Raw genomic sequence first — 16,981 nt, 5'->3', positions numbered from 1 at the left:
AGACGGGAGGCTAGGACAACACCATGAACTAGCTAGCTTGCTAGTTAGCGACACTGTGTGCTAGGTTGCTACTTAGCTTGCTAGTGCACAATGTCGCCCCGATTCCCGCCTGCTGTATACCAGAGTCCCCCTTAGGACTAACTTGCTAAGCTAGCACACGGTGTCCTTCACTCCCGCCTGCCGAACACCTGCCCTCACCATCATTAACAGAACTGCAGGAAAAGTGCCCGATGGGGGCGAAGGACGGGGGCGAAGGACACTGTTTATCGGTGTATGGCTAGATAGCTACCGTTGATGACTCACCCTGAATGTAATTCTGCTGCTCTATCAATCATAACCTACACTCATCTTGGAGAATAAATATCAATGTGGATGGGTAGCCAGGCAACTGTGTCATAGCAAAAGAGAGAAGACCATTGTGGTTGGCCATCTGTATTAACCGTGCTACCTGCTGCCCCCCTGCCAAAGAGGTGATGGTGCCTTCCAGGAAGCGCCCCCCCCCCTCTCTTTCTCTCTCGCTCTCTCTCTATATACACTGAATTAAATCAGCTGACAAATGGTATCTCCCTACTCCCGTATGGAACGCGCTGCCGCGCCGAAGCCGGCTGCTGCCCGAGCGTTGAAAGCGTAGAAGATTGCCTGTGGTTCTTTACTGTTGTGGATGTCGGACTGACTCCGGCGAGGGAGAATTCTTCGCAGTCGAAAGGGAGGTTACTTTTCCGCGGCAGTGGCGGAGCGCGCTGACCATGGCCTCCAACTTTAATGATATAGTGAAGCAGGGATACGTGCGGATACGGAGTAAGAAACTAGGGGTGAGTGTCACTTTGCTGAAGGAGAGGAGAGGCTTCTACGTAGTTATTTGTGGTCAGGACAGGCAGGCAGCAGTAGCCGCATCAGGAAAGCAGGCAGGCAGGCAGGGGCACTAGGAAGGCAGCTGGATTATTTAGAAAAGGTTTAATTGCAGGCAGCTGTCCTGCTTTGAGTTTTACAGAGTTAGATAATAGAGGAGCAAAACAACATGATTCACTTTCCTTTAGTGGTTGGATTTGTTGAGAGTTTTTTTCGTTAATATGTAGGACATTAAACAGAATATGATGGCAATAACAATGTTTCAAATTGGGATAGTGTTTGTTGGAGATATTGTCAAATTCACGTTTAATATCTTGCAAAAAGTTTGATGATTATTTATTTCCTTCATCACCACATTGATTACTAGGTTGTCAAAGTTGTAATTTAGGCTACTTCCCTAATTACAGAGACAACTCCATCATTGACAACAGCTGTTTCTAAATTATATTCAGTCCATGCAGGGCACTGACTCCTCGCCTACAAGTATGATGGATATAGATGGTGTAAGGATAATGGTGAAGTATTGTGTTGATAAAGACTGGATGGTATATCAGAGTGGTTGTGAAAAATAGGCTAAAGTGGGTAATCTGGCATAAAGTAGACTGCAACTGTGGTCAAATGAGTTGTATTGATCAGAAGCACTGAAGCACTGGAGTAAACAACTAAATTATAACACAGTAATACAGTTGTAATAACAGTAGCAATGGCTTATGTCTATAATGCTTTTCAAAATGCTCAAAGCACTTTGCTTACATTACATACAGTGATCTGTACCCCCCCACTAGACAATATCATCCTAACAGTAAATGGTGGTGATGATGGTAGCTTGTACTCTGTGATATTCCCTGGATCTTTAAAGCCAGCTGGGGTATTTTTAGATTACAGTACATTACAGAATTAATGTAGAGCAGAAATCTTTTCCTCTGACCATGATGGGTGATGCTGGCTAATGATGTCTGCTTTCTTCTCCCCTGCCTTGCCCTCATCACGACTTTGTCTTCGTGCATTTACATTTTAGAATAAGACTATTGTAATTCATTTTTCTACGATGAAACATTTATGATAAAAGAGAAGGAAAATAACATTTGATCCTCTCATTCATCGTATCACTCAATTTTAAATCTCTCTGGTCCACATTGTTATGTGTATTTGTGAATGTATATTGTGTTCTGGCACAGTGCTTTGCTGTAACTTTGTGTGTTAGATAATTCAACATTTGGCTGTTGTGGAGGTGGTTATGCCAGGACAGCTACCTTTCATCATGCTGGTTGTGAGGCAAGGGTTGAACAGCAATATGTTATTTTTGTTCTCAGCCTGTCAACCTCCCCCAGCTTGTTGTTTGGATCTAATGCCATGCTGGTACGGTCGTGTCTCACCTCCGATAAAGCATGTGGTGGACTGTACAGACTGACGGACAGAGAACCTATAGGAGGACTGTCAGACACTGAGAGGTTGTCCTCCTCACCTTCTGCCTCTCCAGTTTTGCTGCTGGACTGTTTTTGGGTCGAACAATTCCATATCGGTGCTACCCCTCCTAACTCATAACCTTAACCAAAAACAATTAGGGCAGGGGTATTCAACTGTTACCCTACGGTGTCCAGAGCCTGCTGGTTTTCTGTTCTACCTGATAATGAATTGCACCTCGTGTCGCAGGCCTAGATCAGGCCCTGATTAAAGGGAGAGAATGAGAAAAAAACTGTGGAACTGGCTTCGAGGTCCAGAGTTGAATATAAGGGCATTAGAAGGTTAAAAACAAAGCTGACCTTACTGTGCAATTTGTGTATGTTCTTCAATATCACTGTAGCAGTTGTTGGATGTTTTTTTTCCCACTCAGCGAAGTTCACTGGTCTGTAAAATGGTCTGTCAGACGTGAAAAGGTCCAAGTTGACATAAGAACCATCGCATCATGACTGACCTTTCAAAACCTAGCCTCCTCCATCCTCCTCCGCTTCCCCCTCTCTGACCTTACTCTCCAGAGGGCTACCATTTCACATATTTTCCTCGTTTCAATTTCTGATTATGGAAAACTACAGTTGAATGATATTAGGATATTTCTTCTGTGTGGTATGAATTTCCGCGGCTAACAATAGATTCGGCGGAAAACCTAATCAGCATCAGTCAACCTGATTGGCTCATTTTCGAAGCTGGTCATGTGTGAAGGTTAGATCGTACTGTGTCAGTGTTTCTGCGGAATTGTTAAAAAGGTCTAGGCACATTTTTGTTCTTCCCTCTCTTTGTTTATATGTCATGTTTAGTCACTTTACCCAGCCTTGATGGAATACATTATATTTCTACTTTAGAGTCTAGACAACTCCTTTGTTGTATTTTTACTTAGATATACTTGAAGAGTTGTGAAGAGTTGTGTGGTGTATTGATATAGTCAACTAAGCCTCCGTAGCTTGGAGATTCAGACTGGCTGAGAGTCAGAGATTGTTGTCTCGCCCTCGCCTCACACCACTTCCTCGCTCCCTCATATCTTCCCCTCTCATAACTTGTCCCTGTCCCTCGTCGCTCCCTGTCTCTCATCTCATCGCTCTCTCACCTCTCCCTCTCTTCCTCATCTTTCACACTCTTTCTCACCTCTCACACAACTCAGTCTCTCACGCCTCTCTTCCTCTCTCAGATCTCACCCTCTCCCTCATCTCGCTCCCTCTCCTTAATCTTTCCCCCTCTTTCTCACCTCTCCCCCTTCTCTCTCATCTCTTCCCCGCTTTCTCAGTTCCTTCTTTGTCCTTCTAAGCCTCTTACACCCTTTTCCCTCTCACTCTGTCTCTTACCCTCTGCTTCTCCCTCTCTCTCTCTCTCTCTCTCCCTCTCACTCTGTCTCGTACCCTCTGCTTCTCTCTCTCTCCCTCCCTCTCTCGCTCTCACTCTCTCTTCCCTATCCCTCTTTCTGTCTCTCTCTCTCCCTCTCTCGCTTCCTCTCACTCTGTCTCTATCCCGCTCCCTCTCTCTCACTCTCCCTCTCACTTTCTCTCTCACTCTCCCTCTCACTTTCTCTCTTGCTCTCTCGCTCTCTTTCTCTACCTCTCTCCCGCTCTCTCTCTCCCTCTTCCCCCTCTCTCTCTCTCTCTCTCCCCATCTCTCTCTCCCTCTCTCTCTCTCTCTCTCCCTCTCTACCTCTCTCTCACACACACACACACACACACACACACACACACACACACACACACACACACACACACACACACACACACACACATATACACACACACACACACACACACATGCACACACACACGCAAACGTGAATGCACGCACAGCTGCATTGGGTGGCCGCACACACTGGCCCAACACGGGGGAATTGGCACAAAATCACACACAAACAAATAAGCAAACAATGTTTTTCCAGAGTAGGTGGTTCTTCAATTAGATCTAATCCTGTGGCTTTTTACCATAAGCTATTACTTGTTTTCTGTGCTCCGACTCAGTCTGCCCGGGAGGCAGACAGGCAGACAGACAGACAGACAGAACCAAACTAAATATAAACTGGTGGTGAAGGGCCTACCGCTGTGTAAGAAATAGCTACGATGGCATAGGATATTGCCATTATCCCCATATCCTGTCCGTCTCTGTGAGAAACGGAAGCATAGACTGTCTGGGGAAGGGAGCAAAACATGACCTTTTAGTCATCTGAATGCAGGTCCATGTTCCTCAGGTTGAGGTTTGTGCTAGAGATGAGGAAAGGTCAACTGTAGCATGTCTCTATCTTAGTCATAACTAATGGATATAGGGAGCACCATTTAGTCACTTTTACAGTTCCCTGGCTATCAGCCAGGCTGCCATTCAAAGTCACATCCCCGTAAATGGTGACACTGTAAATGTGCCATCAGGGAGGAAGGGAGCGAGGGATGGGGGAGGAAGGGAGAGAGAGAGGGAGCGAGAGGGAGGGAGAGAGGGATTGGGGAGGAAGGGAGAGAGAGAGAGAAAGATTTCTGTTTTCAAAAGAGTGATATTGAGAGAGATTGAGAGTGAGAGCATTTTAATTGAATCTGACCCTGATTTGATTGTCGTTAATCTTGCTTGAGCTCTTTATAGTACTCCCTGTTATGCTCTGAGAGTCAACACATTGTCATCTCCCCAACAAGTCCAATCTGCCACCAGGTTGTTTTCCCCCTGACTAAGTTGCTTCACTCCCTGCCCATTCATCTCGTATTAACTCCCCTAACCGCTCTTCTTTGTCTCTCCCGGGGTGTTCTTCACCCAACCCCACTCAAAGGGGGCTCTGTCCTCACTGATCGCTCAACTGTATTTTCAGAATATGTATTGTAATAAATCAAATGTATTGGTCACATACACGTATTTAGCAGATGTTATTGCGGGTGTAGCGAAATGCTTGTGTTTCTGGCTCCAACAGAGCACTAGTATCTTAACAAGGAGTATTACTGTAAGTGTGTGGTTATGTTGCCTGATGTGGTTGGGGACGGAGCGCACAACAGACGCACCAGGCCAGTAACGGAGAAGAACAATGGTTGTATTGTGGGAGATGCCCCAGCCAGTTAAGATAGGATCTCTACTCACTGTGTGCTCTCACTGTTAACGATGACTGGCTGGCCTGGATACAGGGCGTCAGGTAGACTAACTCACTAGGCAACTCTCTCAAACTGGAGCTTCAGCGACTGTCCTTTAACTGGTGGTGAGTTTCTGGAAAGAGGCAGGCGATTTCAGTGAACTTCCCATTTCTATGAATTTAAGACTTTATTTCCCACCATTTTTGGAAATGTGAAGTTGTTGATCTAAACAATATGGCATAAGGATATTTCCACCAGCTAAGTCACTGTCACTGACTGGCCGTTGTACTGTACTCGGAGGTGAGTTTCTGGAATGAGGCACTCGGTTACACTGAACTGTTGTCAGCTGAGCTTTCCTGTTAGATAGTTTTAAGGATGCTTCCAGAAGGACTGCTCTAGTGTTTAGCCCCCCCATCTGTATACTCGGTGAGAGATGTTGTTGGAACCCAGCGGATTAACTCACAGATATGCAGGGCCAGGCGTGGGCGTTCCTTCGTTCGTTCGCTTGGACCAATTTGTTTTTCTGTTTTCATCAGCTGCTATCAGACACAAAAGACCTAAAGACAAATGACTGGCTCTTATTGGGCCTGATGAATGGCGTCTCACAGGATATGGGAAACAACACAGCCAACATTATTCACAGTGAAAAATGTGCTACTATTCAGCTCCTTTCATAAATAAATCTCTGTCTTCAGACCTCGCTTGAATATTTCACATCAATGATCCCCGCTGCTCTTAATTATCAAAAGAGCTTTTTACTCTGAACAGGTACAAATGTTGCTATTAGCAGTTAGAGATGTCTAAGGCCCAACTGATGAATTAATGTGCCACATAGAAGGGCCTGGGGGCTCACAATGGGGCATTGTGTGCATCAATACACTTTCTTCTCCTCTGCTCCTCCTCCTCCTCCTCCTCTCTGCCATTCCCTCTTGAGGATGCCTGGGAGGTCTCTACCCTCTGTCTCATTCTCTTTCTCTCTCTCTTTGTCTTTCTGTCTTTACCCTTTCTCTGTCTGTCTTCTTCTCCCCTCTCTCTCTCTCTCTCTCCCTCCCTCTCTCTCTCTGTCGGACATCCCACTACCTCTCTCTCTTTCTCTCTCTCTCTCTCTCTCTCTCTCTCTCTCTCTCTCTCTCTCGCTCCCTCGCTCTCTTTCTCTGTCTGACCCCCCCGCCTCTCTCTCGCTCTATCCCCCCCCACCGCTCTCTGTCCCTCTCTGTCCCTCTCTGTCCCTCTCTCAATATCAATTCAATTTCAATTTAAAAGCTTTATTGGCATGGGAAAAATATGTTAACATTGCCAAAGCAAGTGAAGTAGATAATAAACAAAAGTGAAATAAACAATAAAAATGAACAGTAAACATTACACTCATAGAAGTTCCAAAAGAATAAAGACATTTAAAATGTCATATTATGTCTATATTCAGTGTTGTAACGATGTGCAAATAGTTCAAGTACAAAAAGGAAAAGAAATAAACATAAATATGGGTCGTATTTACAATGGTGTTTGTTCTTCACTGGTTGCCCTTTTCTTGTGGCAACAGGTCACAAATCTTGCTGCTGGGATGGCACACTGTGGTATTTCACCCAGTAGATATGGGAGTTAAATCAAAATTGAGTTTGTTTTCTAATTCTTTGTGGATCTCTGTAATCTGAGAGAAATATGTGTCTCTAATATGGTCATACATTTGGCAGGAGGTTAGGAAATGCAGCTCAGTTTCCACCTCATTTTGTGGGCAGTGTGTACATAGCTTGTCCTCTCTTTAGAGCCAGGTCTGCCAACAGCGGCCTTTCTCAATAGCAATGCTATGCTCACTGAGTCTGTACATAGTCAAAGCTTTCCTTAAGTTTGTGTCAGTCACAGTGGTCAGGTATTCTGCCACTGTGTACTCTCTGTTTACGGCCAAATAGTATTCTAGTTTGCTCTGGGGTTTTTTTTCCCTCCCTTTCTCTCTCTGTCTGACCCACCCGCCTTGGTCTCTCTCGGTGTCTAAACCCCAGCCTCTTTCTCCCTGTCTCCCTCTCTCCCCCTCTCTCAATCCTCTCAATAATACATCAAGCTGTCTGTCCCGACTACTCCCAACAGCAGCTTTGTGTTTTCATTGTGTTTGTGATAAACTGCTCTGTAAAGTGCAGAGTTCACTAATCCACACACAGAGAGGGGAGAAGTCACAGCTCAGCGCGGCTGGAGGGAGGAGAGGACTCCCTACCACGACAATTTAATCTCCCAAATCAATCCCGATACCCTGATGCTCTGGCACCACAGACTGAGCCAACTGCTGCACCATCTAGCCTCTTAACTAGAGAGGAGAGACACAATCAGAAAACGCCTTACTTGAGACAGACACTTGAGACATTTCATTGCATAATCATTTGTGCTCTTTTTTTTAAACAGCTCACTCATTTCCTCTGATGACTCTGTCCTTTTGGTAATGACGTTGACCTTGATAGTAAAGCACTGGTGCATGGTTCACTACCTTAGCCTGTCGGTGTGGCTATAGGCTATACTATGTAAGTGAAGGAGGACTGTTTTAACCTTTTGAGATAATGGATGGCATGTACTGCAAACAGTTTTACTGATATCACAAACAATTGCAAAACGCATCATAGAACACTGTACATAAACAGCAGCTTTTGCAATGCGAATAATTCATTTCTCTCAGGATTAACACAAGGTACAAACGTCTCCCTGCTCCAGTTTAGAATGACAGATTTGATGATGTACAGCGCCATTTGAATTGTATGATTCTCCATGGTGTTATTATCTTCTACGGACACACTTGAGATTGACCTATGAAATCCCGAGGCTAAAGGTATCTATCATAGCTAGTAGCTCCTTTAACACCATCAGTCCATCCCCTTCTTCTCTTCTTTCCCCTTCATTAATCACTCCATCCCTCTGGGCTCACAAACCTACTGAACAACTCAATGGGTTTATGCCTATGTGTGCGTGTGTGAGTGCGCACGCGTGTGTGTGTATGCGTGTGTGTGTAAATCTGATCTACCTGTAGCTCAATCTAATTTCAGAGGTGTGCGTTAACATAAAGTATGTCGTTTTTGTGTTATAGTGTGATCTTGAAATAGGATATTTGAATTCTGTAGAGGAGGAAATATGAAGTATGAAGTTAATCTTAGGAAAAAAGGCTTTTAGCGGGAAGCGGTACACCTTTATTTTAGAATTAGAGATGTAATGACTTGTAATCTGATGAATCTCTCTTTGCTAGCTTTCATCAGGGAGCTGTAAAGGAGTTACACATCCACATAACCATCCACATGGCATAGTCACGACAGTCTCTCTGTGTGTGTGTGTGTGTGTGTGTGTGTGTGTGTGTGTGTGTGTGTGTGTGTGTGTGTGTGTGTGTGTGTGTGTGTGTGTGTGTGTGTGTGTGTGTGTGTGTGTGTGTGTGTGTGTGTGTGTGTGTGTGTGTGTGTGTGTGTGTGTACGTGTGTGTTTGTACTTTTGCACGCTACCTGTTTGTGCACGCTACACTCTTCTCTTGTTTTAAATAGAGAAACATCATACATTTTCAATCAAAGATCACTGCATTATTAAAAACTCCCAAATACAACATTCTTTGAATAATGATCATTCAGCCTAAGAAACAATATGTATTTCAACACATTTGTAATATGGATTTGTAATATGAGAGGTAACGTTGACATGTGTGTTGGCAAAGCTCTGACAGCTATCACCTCTCTCAGCACTCACCAAGGAGTTGATGCTTGCTTCTATTTATTCAGAGATGAGTCCTCTCTCTCTCTCTCTCTTACCCGCTCTGTCTACTCTCTCTCTCGCTCTCTCTTTCGCTCGCTCTCTCTTTTCGCTCTCTCTCTCTCTCTCTCTCTCTCTCTCTCTCTCTCTCTCTCTCTCTCTCTCTCTCTCTCTCATGGGAGTTCTTTTAATAGTAAGAAGGTGACAGTTAACTTCTCTCCCCATACAGGGCTGGCAGTAAGCTACCTGTCTGTCCTGCTGAGTACTATGTAAAATGGCACAACAGCTTCCTTCTCACAGCGCCTGGCTTACTGTATCTGCCTGCTTTTAAAAAATGTACTACTTTCTAATGAGTCACAGTGTTACAGAGAAACATGGAGTGCTGTCTCGTCCGCCCGCAATATGATCCACTTTCTATTAAGACAGCTTGTAATATTTCCTCAAGAGTTATTGTTAGAGGAATTAATTTTGGATAAGGTCTGCCAAGGGAAGTTGTAAATGGAGTACAATACCAGCCCTGGCACTGTCACTTCCATGGAAATCATTTATGGGGCCATAATGGAGAAAATAATGACTTCCTTACTCGTAAAGACATAGCAAACATGAAGGTCTTGGACAGTTGTCTGGATGGGAAAACGCCTATAATGTGGCATTAGTATGTGTAAGAAAGAGTGGTTTAGTGGTTGAACAATTGATCATTTGCAGATTGAATGGTATGTTTTGTATGCAAGCAGTGGACATTGAGCTAATCTGACTTAATGCTGTGAGGTACTGAGCAGCAGGCATTTAGATCACACACACACGCACACACACATTTCCCCCTCCACACACACACACGCCTGACCTTCCTGTGCCCTAAACACTCCTCTAACTAACTGCATGTTTCCTACGCACTTCCCCACTTCCCCCTGGCATCCCAGTGATTCCCTCTCATTCTGCCCAGTAATCTGTTAGCTGAAGTGATAATTGCATTCCACAATGGCTCCATGCTGAGACTGCACACAGTCACTCTGTATCACTGCCCATGTATTCCAATGGAGTATGTTCTTTAGTGGAAATGAGACAAAAACAATATGACGAACTCCATCACTACACTTCCTTTGATGTTTACTCTGAGCGAAAAGGCCATGTTTTCCTTCTTCCTCTAACACGTATTTAATTACATTTGGAAACTGTTAGTTAAAGTGGCTGGCTATTAGCTAAATCAAGTTAGTTACAGTATGAAAGAGATCCCTTTGGATTTTAGTAGTAGGGAAAACTCATTGTGCATATAGCCTAGTTATAACCTAGTTTGGATACATCCCAGTCCCAGTTTAAGGCATCAGCGAGCCAGCCAAAACATGGCTTCATGCATGTATGGATCCCCTATGTTTTCTGGCTGTAAGTAAATGCATGAGCGAACCAACCAGAGCATCAGTACTACTTTAGGAGCCAAAACATCAGTGAACAGTAAGCCTACTGTACTACTTTAGGAGTCATCCTCAGGATGTATCTGATCCACTGGGCTAGAATTACCATCCTTAGTCCTCTGATGATATTCTAGCAAACAACTCTCTCATACAAAGTGTCCTCAAACACACAAAGAGGCATAATGATGTGGTCCTGCAACATGCAAATATTATACTCTCTCTCGGATGCAGTGGTTTGCACTACACGCAATCACATCCCCAGGTTGTGTTTACATGATAATGAAGGTCAGCTAAGCGTTATTAGAATAGTCAAGTGTCGTAGCTCTAAAGAAAGGACCTCTTTCATCCCTTTTGATAGGCTGTTTCCTTGTTTCCTTTGAGACAGCTGCCATCGGTCACTTCACAGGCTAGCTAGCTTCCATTTGGTCTTCACACAACAGCCCACACCTGTGTACCTAGCTTATATAGTTGGCACTGCGCTTTTTGATTTCTTTTTTGTATTTATTTATTTGCCCACAAGAAAAAAAAGATCTATTATGCTGAAGTTTTGAAAGGTACATGAAAAGAACATGTGCAGGTGATGTAAATAACAAACACAAAAAACAGAGTGGCTTGGAAGGCACCTCCCCCTTCACATGTACTACATATAAAACAAAACCATACAAAAAAATGACCTGATTTTTAAGACAGATAAACAAATAATCGTATATTTAATAGCCGGGTCCCAGATCTGTAGGCCAATGTGCTTTTGTTTAGCCAACTCCTCTGCCTATCGTTGCCCATACATATCTGAGACCAAGCTAATGGCTAGCCTAATACAATGACACTAACGTATGGAGGCTAACGTATGGATGCTAATGTAGCACGCTAATGGCTAGGCTACAAACGTCAGTCCCTACAACAACGGCTTGAGTATTATGAGCTGGGGTTAAATTGAGATGTCTGTGTGTTGTGAGGTGTATGCTGCCTGTTTCCTCATGCTGAGGCCGGGAGACAGAATGAATACAATACTAGTGAATATAGGACCACACTCAGACAGCCATGCTCATAAACAATAATAGACTGTCAAGTACACTCAGAAAAAAATAGCCGTGGCCTGTTTTGTTTGTCTGTGTTTGTGCTGGGCTGAATACGTTGTCTTCAGACAGACAGACGGAGTAGGGTTATTCTTGCATAGTCAAATCCCTTTTTGTCTCTGTGTTATTGTCTGTGAACACAGCTAGCAACGAGCTGCTTCAGCCTTGTAGTTAGATTAAATGGAAATTGCTCTCTGGCTGCGGCGGGATTGCTGACTGAAGCTGTAATACTGAGAGGCTTTGGGATAAGGGACGTTTTAAAGAGCAGGCAATTGTCATGATGATGACTGAGAGCAGAATCCATCCACTGTGAACCAATTGGAAGAGTATTTTAAAATGTATTTTACATCCACAGTAGAGACCTCCTGCTCACATCAAACAGTTGGCACAGTTATACAACCATCTAAATTGGAATCAGAAATCCCACCAGGAAATAAAATGTATAAAACAATGTATATACAACATTATTATTTTTTCAAACCAGTAACATCAATATATTATGCTTGTAGGGAACTGTACTTGAATCCGTTTTTATTCTCTCTTCGAGATGTTGTGAACTATTGCAACTGCTATTTCTGTATGAGACATGTATGTTCTGACAGCCAGGGCAGGTCAGCTATCCCCAAGACTCCAGAACTCAATCAAGTGTGTGTCTGTTTATGCATATGCGTGTGTGTGTGTGTGTGTGTGTCTGTTTATGCATATGCGTGTGTGTGTGTGTGTGTGTGTGTGTGTGTGTGTGTCTGTGTGTGTGTGTGTGTGTGTGCATGTATGTACTGACATGAGCAATACACTGTGTGGTTTCCAACAGCCGAAACATTTGCCCTTCTCTCCCCCACACCTCAGAGAGGAGAAACCTCAATATTGACCTATATCTCCTTGAGAATAATTTGGCTGCTATTTCGGTCCTGTTCTTAAGTATACTTTGTAGGGTGTGTTGACTGTATCTGCTGCTGTGTTTGACATTTTAACTAATGTCCCGGCTCCAACCACCCGGTGGCCAACAAGGGCCGAACATCCCCAGAGTACAACCAGGATAATAAGAAAACATGAGGGAAAGCGCTGTCCTGGTTGCCTGTGCTTGACAGGAATATTTGCATGAGATTTGGGTGTGTTTTTTTAACAGGGCTTGTCCTATGGCTTATTGATGTGGAATGAGAGCATAATAGCTCCAGTCTGGTCTGAAATAGCAGAGAGGGCAGAGTATGAGAGATTCTACTGCTGAAGAGGAAAATTGTTATTTGTTGTCTTGTGTGTTATAATCTATTCACAGGCTTCTAACTAGAAGTCCTGTTTATAAAGCCTAATTTTTCATTATTTCTAATGGAGGGCGGCCTGAAGCCAAATGCAGTTGTTCTCTCTTTCACCAGACCTGTGTTCCAGGCTTCTGAACCAGACTTTTCTCACTGCAAAGAGTTTCTCAACAGCTACTGCTTTTTCACTTCTTCTTCTTCTTCACACACTCCCTTCTCCTCTTCTTTCTCTCGTTCTGTCTCATCTTACACTCTGTCATGGATTAGCACCTGTCCCCGTTGCTTATGTCATCATGACTGTAGAGGCTGTGTTTTGGGTGAGAGCCTGCAATGTCCTCTACACCTGATGTCATGTTCAATAGCAGTCAGTGTCACAGGCAGAATGTATAACATAGAGTTATCATGTATCTCACTCTATCCCATTAGGACATGGATATTACAATTCTGGACTGATTTGGCCCATTAATGTTGACGAGGAGCTCTAGCCATGCACAGGGAAAGAGGAAGAGGGAAAAGAGGGATGGAGGGGTAAAGAAAGAGGAAAGGAGGTGAGGGAAATTATAGCTGCTATGATTGCTGTACCAACTGTAGTCTGGAGAAAGGAGGGAAAAGATAGATAGAGAGAGATGTCTTCATTGTTTTGAAACTTCTGTATGATAAATGTTTACTGTTAATTTTTATTGTTTATTTCACAATATTTCACTTTTGTATATTATCTACCTCACTTGCTGTGGCAATGTTAACATGTTTCCCATGCCAATAAAGCCCCTTGAATTGAATTGAATTGAGAGAGAGAAAGGGAGTCAGAAAGAGAGAGAGAACCCAACAGAAAGAGATATAGAGAGAGACAGCGAGAGAGACTGAAAGAGAGAGATGGAGGGAGAGAGAAAGCGAGAGAGATTGAAAGAGAGATGGAGGGAGAGAGAAAGCGAGAGAGATTGAAAGAGAGAGATGGAGGGAGAGAGATTGAAAGAGAGAGAAGGAGGGAGAAAGAAAATGAGAGATTGAAAGAGAGAGATGGAGGGAGAGATTGAAAGAGAGAGGAGGGAGAGAGAAAGCGAGAGAGATTGAAAGAGAGAGGAGGGAGAGAGAAAGCAAGAGAGATTGAAAGAGAGAGATGGAGGGAGAGAGAAAGCGAGAGAGATTGAAAGAGAGAGATGGAAAGAGGGAGAAAGCGAGAGAGATTGAAAGAGGGGATGCAGTGATTACATGGTTCTGAGGTAGCACTGTTGACACATGAGGATTTGGAGTGGCCCAGATAAAGTAATCTATGATTAACTGGGGCGCGGCGTGGTGCAGCAGCCTTACTACCTCGCCAACAGCTGTAGTCAGGGCCCAATTACAACATTATGGGATGTCCAAACATATTAAAGGGGCGGGAATGGGGAGTGTGTATGTGTGTGTGTGTATGAGCATTTGTGTGTTTGTGTATGTGGCTACTATATATGTGTGGCTTAGTGTCGGGGTGAGAATGGATGTAGATGTGTGTGTTTTAGGGAGATATTTGGGAGTGTGATTGAGGTAAGGTGTACGTTTACAATTTTCAGGATTGGGAGGGAGGGAGTAGGGTCACGGGTGCAATTAAATAGACATTTCTAGTCATCACATTTGCTGTCAAATTGTAGAAATGTTCTTGTGCGGGGTGGGGCTGTGAGGGGGGGTGAGGGAAATTATAGCTGCTATGATTGCTGTACCAACTGTCCGACGGGATAACAAATCAAATTATAAAGATGGACCGCGGTACTGGCCCAGCGCTGGCCCGCCGCTGTCTGAAATTGATTGCCAACAGCAGCAGCTGATATTGCAGGGCCTGGTCTGTCATAGTCCATCAGCAGTCATTATCACCATAGGAATATGGTTGACTCTGTGGGGGGGGGCTCAGGCCATGATACTGTGGCTGAAAGAGTATGGGCTACATGCTACTGTAGCTACATCCATATTGGTTACACTCTACAAGGCTTTTCATTTGGTGTTGGCTTAGAAGTGACTTTGTAGAATGGCAATAGGATGGTTGTTGAGGATTGTTCTTTTTCTGTGTGTTTGGGATTGATTGAAATAAATGCTACTATGTTACAAATGTTGGTATCGTAGTTTAATTCGTTGAAGTAAGTACAAGACAGTACTGTATGGACGTGGGCTCCCGAGTGGCACAGCTGTCTAAGGCACTGCATCTCAGTGCTTGAGGTGTCACGACAGACCCTGGTTTGATTCCAGGCTGTATCACAACCGGCTTTGATTGGGAGTCCCATAGGCCCAGCGTCGTCCGGTTTTGGCTAAGGTAGGCTGTCTTTGTAAATAAGAATTTGTTCTTAACTGACTTGATTAGTTAAATAAAAAATAAAAAAAGCTGGTAAATATCAGCTGAAATAGCCTAAGGCTGTAGAATAAAATGTTACCTTCAGGCAATGGTCGAAAGTTGTCATTCATCCTATCCGTGCTTCCTTTTCAAATCAAACTTCCCTTTCTGGAAACATAAACCAGAGTTCTGGTCTCATCTCAACATTACATTTGTCCTCTTACCCAGCACCTGAGAACTAGTGGATGTTACTGTGAGCACACGTCTCTCTGAGGTTTTCATTATGTTTCAATATTAAACTCTGTTCGTTCCTGAACAGAACTTGCAGACAGGCTTTGCTATTTTTAGCAGATGTGAGAGAAGGCATATACCTGGAGCTACAGTAGCTGTCATTGGAAATCATTTTCATGTCTTTAGATGGTTTCTCCGCCCGTTCAGCAGGTGAGTAATGTGCCTACGGGGGAGTTCGCTTATGTTTTATTGAGAGGCCAGACACATCTTCAATAACGCTGAAACTTTCACAATGTTCTGAGAGAAGTTAATGGAGGGACTTAGCATCAGGGGCCACTTACAGGAAATGACTGTGGTGACTTATTACCAGGGTTTAAAATGTGATTTCACCTCTTTACTTCTAAAGGAGCACTTTTACTGCCTCTGTTCCATGAATTTGATGCAGTTTAAGTAGAATTAGAATATTATTTGCTCGGATAAAGTAGTCTTGTGGGCGCTAAAGCACTCTGTCTTGAAAATAACAGGTTGACTACAAACTGGACTGCCTCCGTTACACGCACACACGCACGCACGCACGCACGCACGCACGCACGCACGCACACACACACACACACACACACACTCACACACACACACACACACACACACACACACACACACACACACACACACACACACACACACACACACACACACACACACACACACACACACCACACGCACAGCTAATGAGCGAGCCCAGGGCTGTGCCAGCTGCTTCCCCAGGTGTGTATCCAGACATATAAAGGTGAGGAGAGAATCTCTTCCTCAGTCCCACACAGCTGGCTGTCATGTCTCCTCCTGTTGGAGCACGAAAGGTCACACATGCAGGCTGGCTGGGATGCACGCACGCACGCACGCACGCACACACACACACACACACACACACACATACACACACACACACACACACACTCATCTCCAGCTGTGTTCTGTTGTCTTTTGATCAGCTAAGATCATACTCAGGAAGCTTTCACTGCACAAAACAAACTATGGCACAGAGATGGTAAAAAAATATATTTTAAATGAGTTTGTTTTCAACTTCAGAAAACCCCAAATTATTGCAAAGTGCATTTTCATGACCCAGTTTACTTTCGATCCAAAATGCTTGTGGCCTCTGCCTCTAGCATTTTGTATGAGTCATGTATCCTGAAGAAACACTCAGTCCTACTACCCATATAGGATATCATTGGCTTGTGATCGATCGTACTGTATGTACAATAGGTTGTCATGGCTAAATAGTTATCACATATTGGACCTGTTTGTGCTCTGAGCATTGAATAGTATTCTGATCAGAAACATCTGCAAAGAGGAGTGTTATGATTGGAAGGTTTTGGTTGTTCTGAACACTCATAAAGACAGGTCAGGACTTCCAGTGATTAATCAGCCATTGAGATTTCAGAGTGCAATCAGCATGTCTCTGCCTCAGAGAGCTGAGAGATGTGCTCCAGTCCATATTCAGCCTCTGGACCTCTGCTGAGAGGCAGGTCAAAGCTGATGAACGAAGCTACACTGCGATGCATTTAGTCTGTTCTTTTGGCCATAATATGTCTTTGTGAGCCATACTTGTTGGTGTTTTGTACAATTGGTTTATTTCCACACTGAAATC

The 16,981-nt window shown here is 43.9% G+C and overlaps 1 protein-coding gene across 1 annotated transcript in view; it reads left to right on the top strand.

The window, feature by feature from the left end:
* Positions 1 to 530: 530 nt before the first annotated feature.
* dok6 (docking protein 6) overlaps positions 531 to 16,981 on the top strand; it is a 77,002-nt gene continuing 60,551 nt past the window's right edge. Inside the window, 1 exon segment of the mRNA XM_042298978.1 lies at positions 531 to 812. Within this exon segment, the coding sequence (XP_042154912.1) occupies positions 747 to 812 (66 nt within the window). The 5' untranslated portion in view covers positions 531 to 746.

This window comes from Oncorhynchus tshawytscha, linkage group LG16, assembly GCF_018296145.1.
Source record: "Oncorhynchus tshawytscha isolate Ot180627B linkage group LG16, Otsh_v2.0, whole genome shotgun sequence".
In the NCBI taxonomy this organism is placed as follows: Eukaryota; Metazoa; Chordata; class Actinopteri; order Salmoniformes; family Salmonidae; genus Oncorhynchus; species Oncorhynchus tshawytscha.
The sequence above is the reverse complement of the archived record's forward strand: the minus strand, read 5'-3'. Positions and strand labels throughout refer to the sequence as shown.